At 46.8% G+C, this 23,386-nt stretch overlaps 1 protein-coding gene across 4 annotated transcripts in view; it reads left to right on the top strand.

The window, feature by feature from the left end:
* Positions 1-23,386, top strand: part of SH3GL3 (SH3 domain containing GRB2 like 3, endophilin A3) — a 789,999-nt gene that overhangs the window by 64,885 nt on the left and 701,728 nt on the right. For all 4 annotated transcript variants that reach the window (XM_069624999.1, XM_069624997.1, XM_069624998.1 and 1 more), the window contains exons 2-3: positions 5,669-5,737; positions 15,079-15,151. In XM_069624999.1, coding sequence (XP_069481100.1) covers positions 5,669-5,737; positions 15,079-15,151 — 142 coding nt within the window. The remainder of the gene's footprint in view (positions 1-5,668; positions 5,738-15,078; positions 15,152-23,386) is intronic.

Below are 23,386 nucleotides of genomic sequence, written 5' to 3' on the forward strand. Positions count from 1 at the left end.
AACCATGGGGTAACATTAAGTAGCAGGGGGGAGGAAGTAGAAGGCACTGAAGAGCTGAAGTGCAGCACCGTTAAAGGACTAGGGGAGGATATCGTAGAGAAGTCTGGAGCAGAAAGTTGTTAAAAAAGAGGTGGCTGACCTTAAGATCAAACAGGTCATACCCCAGAAGGCAATCTTGTGCAATTGTTTGTGGAAGAAAGGCTTGAGGCCAGGCACCGTGGAAGAGAGGGAGCGATTGGAACAGGTGGCTGAAAGAGCAGAACTCTGGGAGACGGAGTGAGCGAAGGACCTTTAGAGAACCCTGTCACAGTTTTGGGGAACCTCTTGTCCTCCTATGACTCTGCCCCTTGCTGGGAGACCTGCAACTTAGAGCCTTAATTACAGTGTCCACAAAACATGGTGCCAATCCGGAGTTTATTTATTTATTTTTACATTTGTATAGCGCAGTAAACCCTGAGGCATCAAGGCACTGTTACATTCACGTTACTTTCATTGCATAAGGTTACAGTTACGTATATGTTACTCCCAGTGCTTATGTTACGGTTACATTCATGTTACTCTATTACTTAGCGTTACATTAAAGTTACATGTTACTCTCTTTGCATATGGTTATGGTAGCTGTTTCATACTTGTTACTTTCGGTACTAGGGTATTGCGTAAGGCCATTGCATAAGGTTATGGTTGCATGCAAGTTACTATCAGTGCTTAGGTTACGGTTACATTCATGTTACTCTATTGCTAAAGGTTACATTACAATTACATGTTGCTCTTTATGCAAATGGTTGCGGTTGCTGTTTCATACGTGTTACTCTCAGAAGTTGGGTAGGGGTTACATACAGTTTATTCTGTTTGCATAAGGTTATGTTAGCATACATATTACTCTTAGTGCTTAGGTTACAGTTATATTCATGTTACTCACATTGCGTAAGGTTACATTTCTATTAAATGCTACTCTCTTTGCATATGGTTACGGTTGCTGTTTCATGTATGTTACTCTATTGCTTGGGTTGTGGTTACATACAAGTTACTCTCATTGCTTATAGTTACATTACGGTTATAGCACGATACTATAGGCAAATGGTGCAGCGCAGAACTGCCTATTCAGGTCAGGTAAGTTGCAGCACAATTAGGTAGGTTACAGACATAGTAAGTAGGGTACTTTTTCAAAATAATGATAGGATAGGTTTCACAGTATTATCCAGCTTCCTAACGATGGCTCATGCATCTACGTACATATTGTGGACCATGCGCTGAAGATGTTCAGCTTTGTCATGAACATTAAATGATGGCTAATGATGCTCATGAACACATTGACTGGATGAATATCATAACACAGTAGGGGTACAATAAAGGGAAACGTCACAATGCTCTTGCTCGTGCTGTTGCTCGTTACCTTCATGCATGTGCTGGCAAGCTTTCGGGTTTTACCTATCTTGTACTGAAAACTTCTTTGTTTCATTTTAATTTTCAATTCACATTTGACAAGAATTAGTATTGTGACCGTGCGAGTAGCTATGAACATTAGTGGAGAGGGTCCTCCTCTCACATGTGTACTTCCCTCACTTGAGGTGATCTTCAAGCTGTTGTGGCCCTCGGGCTCCCATGGAGCAATCTCACTGAGTAGCATTGGGCCGTGCGCTCATGAGTCAAAGGTGGTTTTACACTGACCCGCTGTTGGGTCGACCTAGATTGTGGCACCCAGCAGCTGGGGGGAGGAACGCCACGCCGTGCTCATGAGACAATGGTGGATGAGTGGGGGTAGAGTACAGACCCATGTTGGGCCGATCTCGATTGTGGGAGCTCCGCAGTGAGAGGAGGAATTCTGCGCTCGGCTCTGCTCACCTTTTCTGGATGGTTTGTGACCTGCTACCGGGTGCCTGATTCCAATGCGCTGGTCTTTGTAAAGGCGCAGAACTGAATCCGCAGCGCCTCGCATCTTCAACAGCACTTTGCTCCCGGGAGTCCTGGTTGCATCTCCTGCCTGACTTTGCGCAGGGGCGGTGCTCTGGGAGGGGCTCCTCTGCGCAGGCTTTGACATCTGCACTCTGCCCTCAGGCCGCAACCGTTTCGGGATTGATTCTGCCACATCTGATGATTCTTCAGCCTAGCCCTTTGATGAGACCGTGCCAGGCCACTTCAGCCAACGTTCGGTACGGTCAAAGTGTGCGAAGAAGGATTAATATCTTAATGTGCCGTCATGATTTAATCTCGGCGAAGGAGAAAATGAAGTAGGCAGCCATATCGCCTGCGCCCCCTGGTGGTCTGGAGTTACAGCCGAAGTGGAGGCTCTGCATCGTGAAGGAAGCACTAAGGGGGACAGGAACCCTTAAAACCCAGGCCTGAAAACAAAGAAGGAAGGAACCCGATAAGTGTGGGAAAAGCCTAAGTGTCAAATATAGTACATGTCAGCAAATGGATCCAGTAGAAGACAAATGAGATAGTTTACCCGTGAGGTAATTAGCCTCTGCTGTCTCATGCTTTTCACCAGAAGCTACAGGGCCCTGGTATACATTCCAGTTGGATATTTTCGAATGGTTTCTACTGGATCAAGTTGCTCCCAGATGTGTGCCTGCACATCTTCAACATTTCTGTCAAGACATTTCATGGGGTGTTTTAATTTTATCAGGTTTATCCCCTTATTAAAACCTATGTTACATTTAGATGCAGTAGCCGCCATCACTTAGATGTCAGTTGGAAGTTTCACGTCTAGTTGTCATAATACAACTTTGGATATCCCGCCCCTGCTGCAACCATCCTTTGCTGTCTCAGGTTTATTACTTGAAGGTTTGGTGTCCTGGTAGTTAACCCACTTGACTTTTTTCAAATGGCTTCTACTGAATCAATATGCAAAGGCACAGGCTTTTGTACATCTCCTGAACTGCTATGAAGTCAATTTTTTTCCATCACTATGCATTGCACAACCTTCTATGTCACTATTTGTACATCAACAGACAGTGCCATTCAAGCTTCACTTGTTCCCTCGATAATGACCACCCTCTTTCCCCTCATTCATCAGTAGTTTTCTTTCCTTCGCCCTATCTTTCCCTCACTGCCCTTGATCCCTAACTCCCGACAGGCAATGCCTATACCAAGTCAATCCACTCAGAGAGAAGCTAGGGAATATGGGAAAGGTTACCCCTAGCACCTAACATAATCACACATATGAACCTTTCCACTTTTCTTTGTAGAGGTTGGGTAACGCAAAGAACATACCATGTATTTAATACATATATGACAATATATCTTATCTTGATTCAAACATTGAAAAGATTTTAAAAATGTTTAAGAACACACACCACTAAAAGTGACTTGTGCTTCAAGAAACCATCATAGTATCAAACCACAATACATTGTTTTCTGTACATCACACCCCAACTGGTTATTTAAATGGTTGCGTACATTATCCTAGAAATCAATCTTTTGTTTAGAGGCCACGCTTTGTCACCTACAAACAGCCCATCATGTTTCGATCCGTAAACATGTTGATGATTATAATGGAACTTCTTCAGGGGAAATGACAATGGTATACAGTGGACTATATCACAACAATCTCATTTCACAGTGTTGCAAGCCATGTACTACAGTCCATAGAAGGACAAATCTTGAGCTAATCAACCAACCACCTACAAAGAAAATAACATTGCATTAGTTTCTTAAGCTTTTTAATAGATGGTACAATCCATTTACATCTCACTGTCGATTTTACACGCAACTGTAAATAACAGTAGGGCCATATTTCTTTTTTTACTTTACTCAATATGACCCATCATAGGACACATTTAAAGGCACTTCCTTACCTCGATCTGCTGACGTATAGTTTAACTGCAATCGTTGTTTCTACTTTGTTCACCTGTGAATAAACCACACTCTGGTTCTTATCACAGTTTTCCAAATGTATATGCTTTGAATTCTGCTACATTTTCAGCATGACTATTTGCACTTGATTCCACTCACCATGGACAAAAGCCCTTTCTGGCGCTCGTATTCCGCTTGTTATACACTGCGACACTCAACTTGCGCAACTTCGCCCGGAAAAACCCTAAGCTTAGCGCGTATTACCTGAAACCCTGGTGCGTTACCCAACCTCTTCAAAGAAACGAAGAACGGTTCATTTGTGTGATAATACCTATACCAAAGCAACAACTGTTGGTTTTGACAGTGGTTATTTCGTTTTTATTTATCACTTATCGAAGTGTAACTGTTTTATGGACTCCCAATTTTGACAATTAAGTGGACTGAGGCACAGAGAGAGAGATGGTGATATGCCATGAATCACACAATTGTTTTACCTGGAGACTGCAAACTATCTGCCACCTATTTTTGTCATCAGAGATCCATCCCCAGGAAATCCCTGCCACCAAAATTTGTAATAAATCATCTGTTTGCCTTTTTGGTATTGAAAAGTGTCTGATAAGTGAACAGGTCAAAAAAGAAGTTCGCCTAGAAACATGTTGGGCAAACCAAGCGGTTTCACTTTTAGGGAAAAAGTTAGCACAACAAAAATATATATATATATCTGTTCAAATGCAATGCAGTAAAATAGGTGAATTACAACAGTCGGAATTGTTTTTTCTACCAATTGAAAAGTCAAATGCATTGAAGGAAACATGCTGGATATTAAGATTCGATAAGTTGACAAATGTAAGGAAATGCATCATATTTCAAGATTGCAATAAACATTATTTATGGCTATATTTGAAAATAAAAGAAGACTTGTGTGGAAGCCTGCTCACAGTCTGTATTTCTGCACTCAACTGCTGGCCCTTGCAGCTTCATTCCGTTTAGTGTTGCCCCCAGTTTGGGTATCAGAAGGTGAGAATGCCCTGCAGGTTAGCCTAGCATTTGAGCTGACAGGCATTTAAGAAATCAACAAATTAATAGGAGAGGGTGAAAAGAATATAAGCTTCAGGTGCCCCTCACGGCCGGTCATGTATGGGAAGAAAATCAGCAACTGGATGAGACTTGCAGCTACAGGCGCCCTCTCGGACTTGGAACCCTCGGCCTTCACCCAGGCGGCCCATTCCGAGGACGGCTCTGTGGGAGTAACTACAGATGCTCTGTTGGTTAGGGGAGCTGCTGCTTCAATGGGCTTTCCAACTAGAGGAGTGCATTGCAACTTCATGCACAACACAGGAGCACTTAGCAAAGCAAAACATACTCTTTTTGGTGCCTAGTCCAAACAATCCCATCAGCCTACTAGAAATGCATTGCGTTGTTATCTAATGCCGCTGAAGGCTCTACTGGAAGACACAACTAAAGAAGTCAATATTACAACAATACTTGGCACTCCTTACAGGAAGGTCTGGCATGTCTTTTTGCCCATCTCCTTTTCTTTTGCTTCTGGTGCTCCAGTGAAAAGTGTTACTTGGTGGAAGAGGAACAAGGAACTTTAATGCCTTCAAAATGTAAATGTTAAAGTTCTGTATTATTAAAAGGATAACATTTGTCACAGTGTACATTACTGCTAACTTCAGCCGACCTTACTGCTAGTCACTATGTTGGTGTCTATTCTACAACATCTAATAAGTCATTCTGCATGCAAGTTTCCTCTTTTCCTCATAAAATAATGAATTATGCTGCTTTTTATAACATATCTTTTACAGACGTACATTGTCATCCTCTACATTCTATTTTTTATGAACCGCAACAAAATGTGTTTTGTTTTTAGATGTTCAGCGAAAAAATTACAGGAGCGGAAGGAACAAAACTAGATGAAGATTTTCAAGAAATGGAACGGGTAAGAAATTAAACATTTTATTTTAAAAGAGGTATAGCTTGGGTAAATGGTGCATATACACAGCAGCCGATTCATGCTTGTTTTTTCTGCGGCCAAGGGCATACCGTTGCGGAGGAGGCAGTAATTCTGACTTTGAAACCATGCTGTTTAAGGGACTTTAATGTGAACAAGCTGACGTGACAACATGTAGATTTCTTGATTACCCCCACCCCCCAACAATTCTCAATTATTATTTTTTTGTTGGATTAAGTGAGCATGTTATAAGACGGCTTTTTTATTCATACCAATATTTATGATGAAGCATCAAATGCCAGTTCATTAATGTATTCCTTCAACAACTCTGTATCATCCATTCACGTTGATATTCAAGACGCCCAAAATATCGGTTTCTTTCCCGTTTACGTACATCTCATGTTTTTCAATTTGATGTACCATAGCTATTAAATGTAAGCAACTAACCAGATTTCTCTTAGGATTGGGTGAAAGGATTTGGAGTAGCACTTCTCACCCAACAATATTTTCTCCACGAGTCCACACTCTTGCCTATTGGCTAGATGATGGAACCCGATAAAGACTGAATTTGCTCACCTAGGGTACCGCCCCAAGCCTGCCCAAGTCCAGAATTGGCTGACTGACATGAAGCATTACAAATCCATGCCTCAACTGTTGCCCAAGTTCAAAGGCTTAACCAAGAGGCTTAGACTCTTCTGTGGCAAATGAGGCCCATCTAAGAGGCTCAATAAGAATCTGCTATTTAAAGAACCTAACCTGTACACAAGAGGCAAAAATTAAAGCTGCAAACTACTAGCCAACCCCAGGAAAGTCACTCACCACCTCAATGATTTAGATACAAACTGCACACCCTTTCTTACTTGCTAGAGTAAAATCTCACTAACCAATGGCTAGTTGCGAGTGCTCATTTTTCACTCTGCTATACAACTTTATGACAAAATTCATTCATTTATACCTCATTTGCTATTTCTATATAATGATATCCAGCCAGCGCAGAAGTGTATTGGGTTCAGAAAATCTTCACACTATAATGCTTTAAATTTGGCATGAGCTGAAATGCCTTTTATGAATCTTCATCAGGTCATTCTACGTCTATGTAACCCTTGGATGACACTATAATTTTACAATCTGTCTTTTTCAATTGTATTGTATGTCTGTATGTTGTTGGTGTAATTTGTAAAGATGCACATCTGTGTGATCTTACTTTTGATCTGTTATTTGTTTTTAGTTTCAATTTACAGTTTAGTAAAAGGTTAAGTATTAACAATGACCCTCTAAATGTGTGTAGGTTTTACTTTTGTTTTAGGTAAAAACCTTATCTTAAAATCCTACTGAGGCGATGACATTGAGCACACTCGGGCCCTAAAGGCAAAGTAAAAATTAAAAGCAAAAATAACGTACATTTTTTCAGTCCTGCGATGCTGAGTTGGGAACAAGAGTCTGTTTACAGTGCTGATTACAAATCAACACTGAAAATGAACTCCTGTTGCAGACACAGCTTCGCAGGAGTGAGGAAAGGTACATATTTTGTTATTTTTTCTGTAGATTTCATGCCCTGACTATGGGGGGGCGGACATGGCGTTTAACAGCTCGGGCTGCAGGCCGTTAAACGCCATGTCCGCCCCCCAGGATTTCCTGCGGTGCGGATAGTTTCAATTTTTTTCCTTCTGACTGGAGATGAGCTTTGCGCGAGCACATCTCCCGTTGGAGGAAAAAAATGTCTGTAGCCATTAAAACAGAAAAGGGACTAGGTCCCTTTTCGGATGACGGCTGCCATGTAAAACAGGTTCCAAAATAGCCGCCGTCATCCCAAAAGGGACCTGTTCCCTTCTCTATTTTTATGGCAGCAGTAATTTTTATTGACAATTTTTTTTCCACTGCGGGTGGTGAATGCACATTCACTCTTGGGAAAGGTGGATTGTGATTGCTCAGTCTACCTTTCCCGGTGTGAATTTGCCTTAAGCATCGGTGTGTGGTCACTCGGAAGTGCTAAAGGCAGCATGGGGAGGGACGAAGGAGGGGGAGAGCAAGGGTGGCACAGGGTGAGGGGCGCACTTAGCAGTTGGGGAAGAAGAGAATACAGCCCGCATTCCAAGTTCCCCGAGTAGTTAGCGTCCCTGACACGGCTGAATCCTTTAAAATCTGCAAAGAACTAGCCAACCCTTCAGCAGTCTCCACCTCACCTCTTCCCTCCCAGGCCCTCTGCAATGCACTGGCCACACACTTCACTGCAAAAACTCAGGACATCCTGAGCACCCTCGCTTCCCTTTCCCCCTCCCCTCACCCCTGCCACCTGTGGCGTCCCATCCCCATCCCCCTCCGCCTTTCTCTCCTCCTTCTCTCCTATCACATCTGAAGCAGTCACTAGAGTTGTCCGCTCTATGAAGGTCTCCTCCAAACAAGTCTGCCCCTCTTCTTCCAGAACTATCAAGGACAATATTGGCTCTGATGCCCCTGCACTTGCTGATTTCTTCAATCACTCTTTTGGTACTGGGTGTTTCCTCTCTTCCCTCAAGCATTCTCTTGTGCACCCCCTCCTGAAAAAACTTTCTGCAGTCCCGTCTTGTCTGGCTAACTACCACCCCATCTCTATCAACCCCTTCTTTGGAAAACTCTTGGAGAACCTGGTCTTACCCCAACTGACCCAGCATACTGAGCTTGTTGGTTGTCTACACGACCATCAATCTGGATTCCGAGCATCCAGACGCATGGAAACTGCTCTTCTGAACACCCGTGAAGAACTGCTGGCATCCCTTGATTCTAACTCTCAAGCTGTTCTCATCCTACTTGAACTCGACTCTGCATTTGCAATGGTCAACCACTCCATCCTCATAAAAACGGCTCCACAATACCCAAGGTATCTCGGAGCGGGCACTGGACTGGCTGACCTCCTTCCTCCCAGGATATCTTGGGCTCTTTCTCCACTTCCACCTCTATCTCCACCTGTGGTGTCCTCCAGGGCACCAACCTTTCTCCCTTGCTCTTTAACATCTATCTTGCTACCCTTGCACACCTAATTACCACCTTCTCCCCTCACTTGCAGTGTTATGCAGATGGCACCCAACCCTTCTTCAAACTCCCCTCTGATCCTCTCCTTACTTCCTCCATCATTCCTGACTGCTTATCTGCCATGCAGTCCTTGTGTGCCGCCAATGCTCTCTGCCTCAATGCTAGCAAGACTGAGATCCTTCCCATTGGGACTCCTGCTCCCTCTTTGTCCCCCTCACTCTGGCCACCCTATATGGGTTCTCCCGCTTCTCCTTCATCTGAAGCAAAAACCTTGGCGTTCTATTCAACTCCTCTCTTTCCCTCCTCCCTCACATCCAGGACCTTGCCAATAAGTCCCACTTTCAACTCCACCTCCTCAAAGGAATCCTTCCTTTCCTCACTTTCTCCCAGAAGCTCAATGTCTCTAGAGCTCTGATACTCTCTATGCTACACTACTGCAATAGCCTCTTCCTTAATCTACCCTCTTCCTCTCTACGTTTTCGAATTTAGCTGTGCTCTTTTGGCTGCATTGTGTTTTATTCTGTTCTGCTAAATTCGAACTTAGCTGGGCCGTTTTGGCTGCATTGTGTTTCATTCTGTTCTGCTAAATTCGAACTTAGCTGTGCCCTTTTGGCTGCATTGTGTTTCATTCTGTTCTGCAACATTTGAACTTGCAAAATTCGAATTTAGCTGTGCCCTTTTGGCTGCATTGTGTTTCATTCTGTTCTGCAAAATGTGAACGTAGCTGTTCCCTATTGGCTGCATTGTGTTTTATTCTGTTCTGCTAAATTCGAACTTTGCTGTGCCCTTTTGGCTGCATTGTGTTTCATTCTGTTCTGCTAAATTTGAACTTAGCTGTGCCTTATTGGCTGCACTGTGTTTCATTCTGTTGTGCTAAATTTGAACTTAGCTGTGTCCTATTGGCTGCAATGTGTATCATTCTGTTCTGCTAAATTCGAACTTAGCTGTGCCCTATTGTATGCATTGTGTTTCATTCTATTTTGCTAAATTTGATCTTAGCTCTGCCCTATTGGCTGCATTGTGTTTCATTCGGATGTGCTAAATTTAAAATTTAGCTGTGCCCAGTTTCTGCATTGTGCTACTCTGTCTTGCTGTTCCTATCTTGTTCCGTCTCTTCTGCTTGCACCCCTCACCTTGTGTTCTCCCCCAGTGTTTCCACCCACCTTTTCCGCTCTTCTCCCATTCCCTACCCACCACCCCTCTCTCTCCTCTTCCCCCTCCTCCACATCACCTATGGCGCTCTCTGTTTCTCCTATGTTCTCCAACTGTTTCACTAGCAACTATCCTATTCTTCTCTCTAACTCTGGTAGGGAGAAGTTCAAAAAGGATATCCTGGCCTCCAACCCTAGCCTCCCTATCGCTAACATCTACACCAGCGCTTCTTCCAGACAGACCCTCACTGACATCCTCTTTGTCATTCCTTCGCCTGGCCTATGGACTCTTCATATGGTCTCTGTGCTCTTTCCTTTCTCTTCCTCTCCCATTAATGGTGGCACCCGTGGGCAGGCCCTCCTGGCTTCCTTCCAATCCTCTAAGGTCATCATTAATGTTTACCTTAAGGGCACCGTCTTGGTCCAAGGCCCTCAGGCCAACCTCCTCCTCTTTGACAGATGCTTCCCGCGACTTATCAATATCCTTTCCTCTCCTGTTGCCCCTTCTCTCCCTTCCTCGGCTTCCCTACCTCTACTCTCTGCCACTTCTCTGGCACCCTCTTCCTCCTCCTCTGCTACTTTGCCCTCTCCTCCTAGCTCTTTGGTATGAGGAGAGGCTTCTCCATCTTCGCCTTTGCAGGGAGTACCTCTGACTTGTACCCCTCCCTGTAAGTCTTTCAAGGATGGCAACCTTCTCCACCTCGCCACTCTTAACTCTCACTCAACTGTCAAACACTCTTCTGACATATGCCATCTTATGGAAGAACTCGACCTTGATGTCCTTGGTCTAACTGAGACATGGTTCACGGCCAGCTCTGTCACAATCTTTGACACTCTCCTCCCTGATGGCTACAAGATCCTCTCCATGCCCAGATCCAACCATTCTGGTGGGGGTGTAGCCTTGGTCTTCCCGGAGTGGATCCCTGCCTCTATCATTCCTATACAGGCTTACTCCTCCTTTGAATGCCTCGTGTGTAGGCTTTCTCTCTCTCCTAGCCACTCTCTTACAGTGGCTACTATCTACCGCCCACCCGGTCTGATCACCTCCTTCCTCTCCGAGTGGGCGGACCTCTCTTCCTCCCTCCTAGCTTTAACCACTCAACTCCTCCTCTTTGGAGACTTGAACATCCATCTGGATGCTTCCTCTCCCACCACGGAACTCTTTTGCAACCTCTGCGACTCTCTCCCTCTATTCTACCCTCTGGTCCGACCCACTCTGCAGGGCACACTCTTGATGTCCCGATCTCCTCAGACCTCTCCCTCTCTAACCCTCTCATCACTTCTCTCTCCTGGATTGACCGCTCTCTCCTCTCATCGCTCTCTCACTACCCCCCAGGCCAATCCTACCCCCAAACTGCCACTCACCTTCTCAGTCATCCGACCCATGAAGCGTGTGGCAGTTGAGGCTTTCGCCATTTCTTTCTCTCCCCCTCTTGCACCTCTCGCTCACTCACACCCTGACACTGCCCTCTCCATGCTCCACTATGTGATCTCTGATACTCTTGATGTACTTGCCCCTGTCATGAGGAGCCGCATGAAGCCTAAAATCAAGTGCAACTCCTGGTATGACTCAGACCTCATCACCCTTAAGCACAAGTGTAGGGTGGCCAAGAGGAAACGGTTGGGATCTTGTACATCCCCTGACAAACTGGCCTGCCGCCTGCTCCAAAGGCAATACCGACTCTCTGTCCTCACTAAGAAGAGAGCTCACATCCAATTCCACGTCTCTGCGGCATCTAGGAACTCGGCCAAACTGTAAGGAACTGGCAATCCTGCTGCTGTCTCTACTTCCCCTGACCCTTCCCAGGCCCTCTGCACGGCCCTGGCTTCTCCCTTCATCTTTAAAACCCAGGACATCCTGTCCACCCCGTCGGCTTCTCCTGCTTCTCCCTCCACACTCTCCTCTTCTTCTGGCCCCATTGCAGCTAACCCCTCCACTCCCCCTTCTCTGGCTTTCCTCTCTTCTCCCCTGACAAGGTTTCCAGCCAAGCCCAATATATGAAAACCTCATCTAAGCAGGTCCTTCCCTGCTCTTCCAAAACCTTAAAGGACCACATTGACACCCTCGCTCCAGCCTTGGCTGACTTCTGCAACCATTATTTTGCCTCTGGAACCTTCCCCTCACACCTGAAGCACTCTCTTGTGCACCCTCTTCTCAAAAAACCCTCAGCCGAACCCTCCCTTCCGGCTAATTATTGTCCGATCTCCATCACTTCTTTCCTGGGTAAACTCCTGGAAAAGCTGGGCATCTCTCAGTTTAATATTCACACTGAATCTGTTGGTTGCCTCCATGAACGCCAGTCTGGCTTCAGAGCGGACAGAAGCACAGAAACTGCTCTCCTGCACATCCGTGAAGACCTGCTCTCTAACCTTGATTCTAACCTCCCCTCTGTCCTCATCTTACTTGATCTCTCTTCTGCCTTTGACACGGTCAACCATGCCATCCTACTCAACCGGCTCCGTGATAATCTGGGTATCACTGATCAGGCTCTGGCCTAACTGACTTCTTTCCTCTCTGACTGACCCTCCCAGGTGCAACTTAAGTCCTTCCTTTCCTCTATCTCTCTCTCTCCACCTGTGGTGTTCCCCAGGGGTCTAACCTCTCTCCCTGGTTGTTCAACCAATACCTGGAACCTCTCGGCCACCGCATTGCTGCTCTCTGCTCCAACTTCCAGTGCTATGCAGATGACACCATCCAACTCGCCTTCTGGCTCCCCTCGGCTGCCTCTTCTCCTTCGCTCATTTCGGACTGTCTTTCTGCAATCCAAGAGTTGTGCGCCGCCAATGATCTCTGCCTGAATGCCAGTAAGACAGAGATCCTCCTCATCGGCACACCTGCACTCCTCTTTTCTGCCACTCTCTGGCCGGCCTCCTTTGGCCCTCTTCCTGCTCACACCTGTGAGGCTAAGAACCTCAGGAATCCTTAGAACCTTGGAATCCACACCATACTTCTCGCCTCATATTTCTGACATCTCAAAGAAGTCAAACTACCAACTGCACCCCCTCAGAGGTATTCTTCCTTTCCTTCCCTTCCCCCAGAAGCTCACTGTCTCCAGAGCTCTAGTTCTCTCCAGGCTTGACTACTGTAACAGCCTCTTCTTAAATTTACCTGCCTCTACTCTCCGTCCTCTGCAACTCATCCAGAACAGGACTGCAAGACTTGTACTTGGCCTCAAGCCCAGAGATTGTATCTCTCCAGCACTGAAATCTCTCCATTGGCTCCCAGTGGCTGCACAGATCAAATTCAAGACCCTTTGCATTGTCCACAAGGCCTTCTGGGACCAGGGACCAAAATATCTCCAGCTTTCTCTTCAAAAATATCTTCCTTCTCGAGCTCTTCGCTCCTCCACCTCCAACTCCCTGAGGGTCAGTCACTTTTCTAAGCTACGAGATGGTGGCAGATCTCTCTCTCTTCAGCTGGCGCCTCCCTCTGGAACAGCCTCCCTGCCTCTGTGAAACTTGAGCAGAGCCATCTCCGGTACCGGAAGTAGCTCAAGACTTTCCTTTTTGCTTCTGCCTTCTATCTTCCACTTCCCTGCTGACCTCCTGTCTGATACTGCACTGGTTACCTGGCTACCCTCTGAACCACGGACCCAGGACCCTGCCCTCGCAGTTGCGCACCTGCACGGCCTCCTGGCAACCCTGCTCCTATGGCTGTATCTGCAACCCTTCAGTCCCCCTACTTGCACTCATCCAACACCTGTTGTCTGCACTTAATCCCTACACTGCCACCTGCTTGCTGCACTTCTTTTTTCTGTGCCTTGATCCTATGTCTCGCACTTCTCCTCCTCCCCTTCCCCAGGCACTTTTTCCCCTTCCCTCCCCCCTGCACTTGCACGTTCTCAATGTCACTTGGCCAAGTAAGATCGTTGTCTTGTCATCCCTTGTTCCCCTCCCTTGCCTCGTCGTGCCTTGAAACACTTGTGTATAGGCACACCTTAAATAAATTATCATATCATACGAATCCAGAATAGGGCTCTAAGACTTATCCTTGGCCTCAAGCTCAGGGACCACATCTCTCCAGCCCTAAACTCTCTCCACTGGCTCCCGGTTGCTGCAAGTATCAAATTCCCTCTGCATCATGGATAAGGCTGTCTGGGGCCAGGGACCACGTTGTCTACAACTGGCTCTGACTAAATACTCTCCCTCAAGATCTTTACGTTCCACCGGCGCCAACTCTCTGCGTGTCAAGTGCTTCGCTAAACAGCGAACTGGCGGCCTATCTCTTTCCTAGGCTGGCTCCCTCCTATGGAACAGCCTCCTCCTTCCTCTTCGTCTTGAGCCGGACCTCCTCAAATTCTGGAAGCTCCTCAATAATTTCCTTTTCAGTTCCTCCTTCCTCCTTTGCTAATCCCCACAGTCATTCAAATTGGTCACCAGGGCCCTTATGTGTCCACCTAGGTCCAAGCCTTTCACCCCCAACCACCTTCAGCCTCCGCCCACTCCCAGCACTTGCCTTGGCACCCACTGACCTATGCTATCATAGGACTGCACTTATTTACGGGCAGCTGACCAACCTTACTAAGTGATCTCTGCCAGTCACTTAACAGCTGCTGCAACCTTTTCCCCAGCACTTCTGTGGTACTCCTAGCACATGACCCCTCCCACTCCATTCCCCCTCTCTCTCTGCACTTGCACGTTTTGAATGCTCACAAGGCCCAGTGGGACCATTTTTCTCTTTCATTGTTATTTTGCCTTTCATTCACATGTGCCCTCCCCGTTGCCTTGTGGGCGATTTGAAACACAATTTACTTGATGTATAAGCACCTTACAAATGCACAGTAAATAAAATTAAAAAATAAATAAAATAATGATTCTTATTCAGTCATAAACGGTCTCTCGGATTGTAAGCTGAACCTAATGATAGCCATACACTACCTTATGGCTTAGTCCACTAAGGACTAGTGAACAATTCACTGTACGTCCATCAATGGCACCGCTGACCAAGAATATGGAAACGGCATGTGATCCTCTATATCAGATTATCTGGGGGTATTGACAGTATCATCTTCAAACCAACATCAGTTGCCTTTTTAAGGCATTTTCTATTTGGGGGTTTTCGAGTAGTGCTGTCATATAATTTAAGGATAGTAAAATACCTTTTATAGACAGCTGCTTGCTTCACTATCCTCTGCTTAACAGTAATAATTACATTTCTTTTAATTTTAGAAAATTGATGTTACAAATAAGGCAGTGGGGGAACTTATGTCAAAAACAACTGATTATCTACAGCCAAACCCAGGTAAAGTAATATTTTCCAGAAAAATGGTCTCTGCCAGACTAGTTGTTTCTGTAAAACTGTACCATCTGTGAAATGTGATTTGAATGATATAAAATAGCTTAGATGTTTTGTTGTCAATAGACTTTTAAAAGGTGCATAACCCTATTTTCTGAACTTTTCTATTTTACACCATTCACAGTTTGGATTTGGTTACACATGATGCAGTATTTACCTTTACATTATTGCAGCAGGTGTACCAGCTGCCTTCTATTATCACCAAGATGGGTGGCCACTCATACATTTGTGTCTCATATTGTTTTACGGACTTACTGTTCCTCTGTTTTACATTCAGATAACTTACAATAACTCCTTTTTATCATGAACACCTATCTTAGTTAAAATAACTTATCAGCTAATCTATCTATACATAAAAGTCAAAATGTGTTTGTTTGCAGCAGGATTTATAGCTAAGAGTTGTTCCTTATACAATTCCACACTGTTTCACCAAATCTGCACCAAATTCTGCATACTTGCCTGTTAGGACCCTCCGGACATTACTGGCTACATGACATTTGGACACCTGTGAGAAACCTGAAGGCACTTTCACATCTACTCCCCAGGGAACTTCTGTTCAGGTGGCCAGGGAAGGCCCAATGCTTTTGGATCCCAACCCTGGGGTTGGACAAGTGAGCGAGGATCACCTGGGTGGAGGGTCATTGGGGATTGGGGAGAAGGTGCATGAAAGCTAGACATGGTATCCCCCTTCACTAACCCTCCCTCAGTCTTCATGGGATATTGTCAGTCTTATCTGATTTTTCCTTGTAGTTTCCCACCAAATACTGAGACGAGGAAGGGGCCATTAAGGGTAGTGCCCACTTCCTGTTGCAAACACCACTCTAGTACTGGGACGAAGAAGAGGGGCCTGAAGGCATCCAGTAATGAAGATCAGGCATGTAACACTAACAGGTTTATACAAGGTCAGGCAACTGAGTCTAACCCACTTCACCTTCAGCCTGTTGAAAATGGTAAAGCGTAGTGGTGGAGCCCAAAATCATACATCATACATAGAGAGAGCAGGGGCTAAGAGAATTGGCTGCGTTGGGACAAGACCAGGAAGTTGAAACATTGGAAACGATCCTGGGAGACCTACAAGAGGGACTTTGCAGGACCAGTAGCCCTCATATTGGAAGGTATGCAGCAGGCGCTGCCATACAGCAGAAGAACGAGAAGGTCATCCGTGCCCAAGCCCATGCCAGCCTGAACTGTGGAAGCCGCCAGGACCAGAGGGGATGGGGACGGCGTGCAGAGCAGAGAAGCCAGTGTGTGTGTGTATGTGTGTGTGTGTGTGTGTGAAGACTTGCCCGGCGAACTGGCGGCCTGTTTCCCGTTTAGGAAGAAGATCATCAGGAACAGTGGAAGCCGCCAGGAAGAGCTGCGAAGAACCGTTAAGTGTCAGAGGACGCTGGGGAGACCGGAGCGCTCAGAAGAGACAGCAAATAACGGTCCATGGGTACAAGTAAATGATACTCAAATGGATTTTGTCCTCCCACATATTCCTCCTCTTTTCATGTATTTGTCTCCAGCTTCAGTTGCTTCAGAGCATTTTTTTCAGCAGGTGGCACTGTGTGTTGATGCAGTTGACTCGATGTCCCTCGAGGGCCTGCGTCTCAATGTCAACGTCATCACTGGTACATAAAGCATGCAGAGCGCCCGTTGGCTTCAGTTCTGTTTTTCCGCGATAGCTAACGTTTTGAGAATTACGGCGCGCTTCAGTTCCAGTTATAAACTGCAACATACTGAAATGATGGCCTTGTCATCGACACCATCAACCTTGAAGACCGGGTTAAAAAAAATGCCATGATTGCGGCGCCAAGATGTCGCTCGTGGACACTCATCGAGCGTGCCTGTGGTGTCTTAGCGTGGAGCATGAAACAGCAGACTGAACATCCTGTTAAGCAATGACCAGTAAGGAGTTGAAAGAGCAATAACGGAAATTAGCGGCGGGTAGGCCCCAAACGAAATCCCCCACGACCGCTCTGTTGTTCGTCTGACGGGTCGAGAGGCAACTCTCCTTGAAGGAAAAAGTCCAAAGGGCGCTCTCGATCCAGGAGTGGGTGGCACCATTCTTCATCTCCTTTCAAGAAGATGAAGAAGAGACGCCATAGGTCACCTTCCACTTCTTTCTCAGATACTTCTCCTGATAGAACAATATCTTACCCGACCAAATTGTCGACTCCTGCTGAACGGCAGGCATTCAGACAGGAAATGTGAACATTTTTCGAGAAGGAGGCCCTGACCCCCTCAAAACAGAAGACCAAGAGTCATGCTCCTTTTGTGTGGTTGAAGGCTGACCAGGTAAGGACTAAGTCAAAATCCTGTGAACCTTTGAGCATGGGACACAGGCCAGAAACCCCAGAACCTTTGGGATCTCGACTCGAGGAGAAATCGTCAAAGACTCTTTCTAGTCAGGGATCGAGCCCCTCGAGTGCTTCGATAAAGTCTTTGAAAATATCAACGCCATTACCGTCCAAAGCATCAACGCCATTAGTATGCCAGATGTGTGTCAAAGCCATTGACGCCATCAGGGCTGAGACCATCGACGCATTTGCCCTCTAAACCTGGCATTGTCATTAATGAGGTTGAAATAACTTTTAAACCTTTACCAAGAAAGGATTTCTTCAAGTCTTTGGGCCTCATTACAACAGTGCTGGTCTGGAAACAATGGTGCTGGCACCGTTGTTTCCGGACCGGCACACTACAACTCTGCAGGTGGATGCCGTCTCACCCACCAGGTCAGACCTGCCGGGCGGGACGGCACCCGCCTGCAGAGTTTTCACAGAAGCACCGGCACCGTTAACAATGGTGCCAGTGCTTCCGTTGTCCCCATTTCCATATAGTCCCATAGGACTCTACAGGAATGGGGATTTCCAAAGATACCAGCGCCTGACTTCCCGGCCACCGGGGCTGTAATCACCCGGTGTTACCGGGAAGTCAGGTGCCAGTAATTCATTACGGGTCCAGCAGCTACCTGCAGGTAGCACCGGCACAGTTACTGCCGGACCCGTAATGAGGTCCTTTGTCTTTAATTTATGAAGCACATGAACTTTCAGACACAGATGCCTCTCCTTTTGGTTTACACAATGGTACGCCAAACATCCCAGAAGCCCTGATCTCGGAAGAGTCGAGGCTAAAAGACTTATATGAAACCCTTCAGCCAGCCATTGGGATTGACACTTCACCAGAACTTGAATCTTATGTCTAGGGTAGTAGAATTTCTAGGATGGGGCAGGCATGCTCCCCCATTCGAGCAAGATGACCTGACCAATATCCTTGATAAGGGTCCTCGGAAGGATCCGGTACTCTCTTTTCATATTGCCCTGCAAAAAAGGGTAAAGGCAAACTGGGGGGTACCTGAGCAAGTCCATCGGTGAATAAAAACCTCACCAGAAAGTACAGGCCATCCAGTAGCGATCCTGACTATTTGTCTAAACATCCTACACCAGAAAGCCTGGTAGTTCAGGCTGTGACTTCTGCCTCTAAACAAGCATTTTATCCAACAATTCATCCAGACAGGGATAGTAAGCGCTTTGACACTTGGGCAAGGAAAGTGTTTTCTCTTGAATCTGCAAAAGCCACTTGTGCCTTGGCTACATTTACATTCATTATAACTAAACAATAGGGTAAATTCTTCAAAGTTGACAGGGTATCGCCCTTAGTAGATAATGTTCACACAAAAAGAGTAGGCAACACACATCTGTGTTAAAGGCTACTAGCAGCCGAAAAAGAGACGACCCAAGACAAGGTCCAGTTAGTAAAACCAAACCCAAAAATTATTTTTCTATGGTGTGGACTCGAGTATGTTCATGAAGTAAAGAACAAGGCTGTGACAGAAGACAGAAGGATAGAACGAAACAAGGGTACTATCTCTGCCTACTGTGCACTCTCACCTAGGTTGCGGTGTTACAACGCCTGTCTAATAGTGACAGAATAAGAATGAAATTACCAACTTCTATGGTGTGTAATATATCCAGCCTTGTGAGTCCCAGACCACTCTCCTCCAGATTAGTTTAAATCGGAAGGGACTACCAGTAAAAAAGGGAAGAAAAGAAGCACACCCAGGAAGGTAAAGAGGATCGATTCTTCCTCTTTAGGAACTCATGTGGCATCTAATGGGATGAACAATTCGTTAATAACCCATTGATTGTCACACTGGCCCTAGGTTGCTCGTGTTAAAATGACACAAATAAAAGGAATAGGATAGATTCCCGTTCCAACAACACCAAAGACAATACAGTCACCACTTTCCATATGGAATTATTTTTTACTAACGGAAAGTGGGACAATGTAAAACGGTTTGCACAAGCTAAAAAATAGGCAAATTGGTGCCTTTTTAGATGTAACAAACACCGTCGACCGGTTTCAGTGGCCTAACTTTAATAAAGCCACATTCATCAGGACAGTTTAAGCTTCCTCAAAAGCTTGTCTATTTCGTGACTCAAAGTCCAGTCTATGAGAAAAGATAAAAAGCGGTAGATGGCATAGTACATTACCACCTTGCCGTTGGTGTCATAGGACTGGAACAGTCTGGGAAAGGACCTGCGGAATCAAACAAAGTAAACCACAGTCACTAAGCGGCTGCTAAATTCCATATATTGGATTATGACTGACACAACAATGACGTGCCGTCCAAGCAGAAACAGTCAAGGGCTGTCCCAAAACACCACTTCATCTTTCGATCTTAATATCTAATTATCATCTCCTTGCTAACTAGCATAGCACCTGTGTCTAATATCTGCAGTACTGTTTGTTAAAATTCGATTTATATTTATAATTGTTCTTACATCAGCATAGAATACTCATTAGTTGTAAGCATAGAGAACACTCACCCTTAGTTTTCCTTCCCTTCCAATCTAGAATGTGGTATGCCTCAGAACACGGCACAGCTTTACTGCCCAGACCACGTGCTATACATTTGAGTCACTGAACTCCCCACAATGCCAATTTGTAAAGTTTGCAGTTTAGGTTGTACACATGTTTTTATTATAAGCCAACAGATTAGAAGCCATGGCATGGTATGGTCCTATGGGGGGCAGGCATGCGTTTCTAAAAGGCATTCGTTATTTTAAATAACCAGCGAGAGGGAAAGGGAAGCAGGGACGCTCGCTCGTGAGAACACGGGTAGGGAAATGTAAATAACACCCTGTCGCCATTGTTCCCCTGCACTTGCTTGTTAACATCTTCTGCAAGCACCTCACGGATTAAACCAAAACGCCCGGCGCGAGCGCATTTATGGCCATGCTGGGCTCTCTGTGTTTATGAAGGGAGGACGAGGCGTAGTCGTCTATTTTTCCGCATCACGTGACGTATCTAGGTACGTCACGTGAGCGCATGTAAGCCTACATGTGAGGCTGACTCCAATGCTCTACCCCGGCGAATGCCGTTACTCCTACGTCCCGTCCCCTTTCCTCCATACTTGTGGGACGGGACCGGAGCACTTTGTAAAAAGCATCCAAATTTTTCCAAAAATGTGTCCTTCCTTTCTTTCCTGCGCGGGGCCCGGTACGCGGCCGTATCCCCGCCCACCTTGGCTCCGCCCCGCGCATCGCCCCCCAGTCCTTTTCTCCGCTCGATCGGGGCCGGACGCACTTGCATCCTCGGAAGATTTTCTTCCCTGTTTTCCTCTCTGGCTCTCGCTAGCGTTTGTCTTCTATTCTCTCGATGGCCCTCATTACGACCCTGGCGGAAAGTAACTGACCCGACCGCCATAGCGTAAATAGCGTTTCCGCCATTGCACGATGGAGTAAAGTGCGGCCAATTATGACCCATCGGGCACGAGCATTACGCCATGGCGGAAGTGCAAAGTCCGCGATGGCGGAAATGTCCCCAAAACGCCCCTCTCCGCCGTCGTACGGCGCCCTAGGTGCAATTCCGCCACCCATCATAGCCGTCACCGTAATGAGCGCCAATCGCAAAATACGGTGACCGTAAATATACGGAAACGGAAGTAAAAACATGGGGCCGGAACGGGAAACAGCACGCCGCACACCTATAAAATCAGAATCCCAACACAACCATTAAAAATCCGACCCTGAGACACATCCCAACCCGACAGCCACCCTAGTTAAAACAAACAAAATGGGAAAAGTAGCAAAAAAAGCGTGCGACCGCAAGCGGCAGGTCCACTTCTCCCATGAGGAACTCACCGTGCTCACAGAGACCCTCCAGGAGAATGCTGCCGTCGTCTTCTCGACGCAAATGACCAGGACGGCACTTGCGAACAAGAAGGCCACATGGGCCCTGGTGGCACAGCGGGTAAGTGCGGTGGGGACCGCACCCCGCAACCCACAGCAATGCAGAAAGCGATGGGACGACTTGCGGATACGCGTACGGAGCATACTATCAGCCAACCGTAACATTGCCACAGCTACCGGGGGAGGATCGGAATCACCCATCAAGTTGACCCCCTGGGAAGAAATCTGTGCCTCCACCATTGGAATGGAGAGCATAGAGGGAGTCGGAGGGATGGAGAAAGGAGTGCAGACATCCGAAGAATCAGGTAGGTGGGCCAAATAAAACAATGCTAAATCCACAATGTCCAATCGTGAAGTACCATGTGGCCACATAGTGCAACAGAAACACATGTCCAGGAGAACGGCCACATACATTGGCCTGATAGCGCACTTTAAAAGTCACATTAAATACATAAATAATAAAAAATCCTAAAAACACCCTCTACACGTGCAGCATGCACACCCTAACTGCAGGCTGCAAAACAACTGCATCCTCAATCCACACAGAAATGAAACCACCTCCAAGGCCCTGACCCAAATCACCCTCAGGTACCACCCCAATGCATGTGATACATTGCCATTCCAATTTCCACAGACCCATAAATAACGCTCGCCCTCCTTTACTCCACCACAGGGTCCGAGTCAAACGACGAGCTGCAGGACACCCCTACCAGCACACCTGCAAAGAGGGCCAAGACCAACGGCCAAAGACCCTCCACCTCAGCTGCACGGATCAAGACACGGCAGCAGCCCAAATCAAGTGGCAGCACACAGGAGGGGACTTCAACAGACACCCCAGCAGCCAGCATGCCCACACCAGCAGCACCACAGGTCCCCCCAATGGATGCCACAGAAGGCACTGCTTCTGATGGCAGCAGCACCATAGGTGACACTGCATTAATTCCAGCATGCTCCGACACAGACAACGGTGCTGTCGATGTAGGACCCATCCATGACCTGTCTCAATCCCCCTGTTTGTTTCATCCCCTACACCATGAGGATACCACGCAGGGGCACCCACAAGACGACGACTGGCCATCCCCCACAAGCCCTGTGGCAAGGCAACATGAGTTGATCAGCCCCTCTGTGACACCACCGCAAATGGCCATGGCATAGCAGAGGCAACAGTCCCTCGACCAGGTGATCGTGCAACAGCAGCAACTGGCCACGCTCCTCAAGGACCATGCTGATTAATGTGGGGGTACTAAGGCAGCCATAGAAACATCTACTGAGACACTTAGGGCACAAATGGAGAGAAGCACCGAGAGCCTGAGGGTACAAATGGAGAGAAGCACCGAGAGCCTGAGGGTACAAATGGAGAGAAGCACCGAGAGCCTGAGGGGGGAACTGCATGCGACGTCCAAAGACGTATGTGCTGAACTTGCCGCTGTGCGCCGTGTGCTCACTGAGCTCTCACAAACCCTTAGAGACATGCATGGACGTGAGCAGGCAGAGACATCATCCGTTGCAAGTTCCGTCCAGGGCAGCCCCCAACGTAGATCTGGGAGGAACCTGCGCTCCACAGGCAGGGGTGCCCCTGATACCCGGAGAGGGGGCTTGCAATAGCGTCTGCCCACTGACAATGAGCATCTTTGGACACTGGTGTTCGGGGGGGAGGTAGGAGGGTGGAGGGAGGGTGTTGGGCTTTCTTGGGTGGCGGGTCGATGGGGTGTGTAATATAATTTCACATATGCTATAAACATTTCATAATCATCCAATGAGACGTGTGGACATTGATCTTTGTGTACGAGGCCTTTATAGGCGTACAGTCCACATTGTGCATGTTCCAGACACACACAGTGCCACAAGTCCCGTGTCCATGTATCAGCCACCAGGCGTGAGTGCTAGAAGCATGAATCTATGATACTCTGATGAATTTCACGGGCCTCCTGTGCCTCGCGGACTCCCTGAGGTGCTGCCACATCCCCAGCCTCATCATGACCATCTTCAGGTGCGTGCAGTTCTG

The sequence above is a fragment of the Ambystoma mexicanum genome, chromosome 11 (assembly GCF_040938575.1).
Source record: "Ambystoma mexicanum isolate Mex_15411 chromosome 11, UKY_AmexF1_1, whole genome shotgun sequence".
NCBI lineage: Eukaryota > Metazoa > Chordata > Amphibia > Caudata > Ambystomatidae > Ambystoma > Ambystoma mexicanum.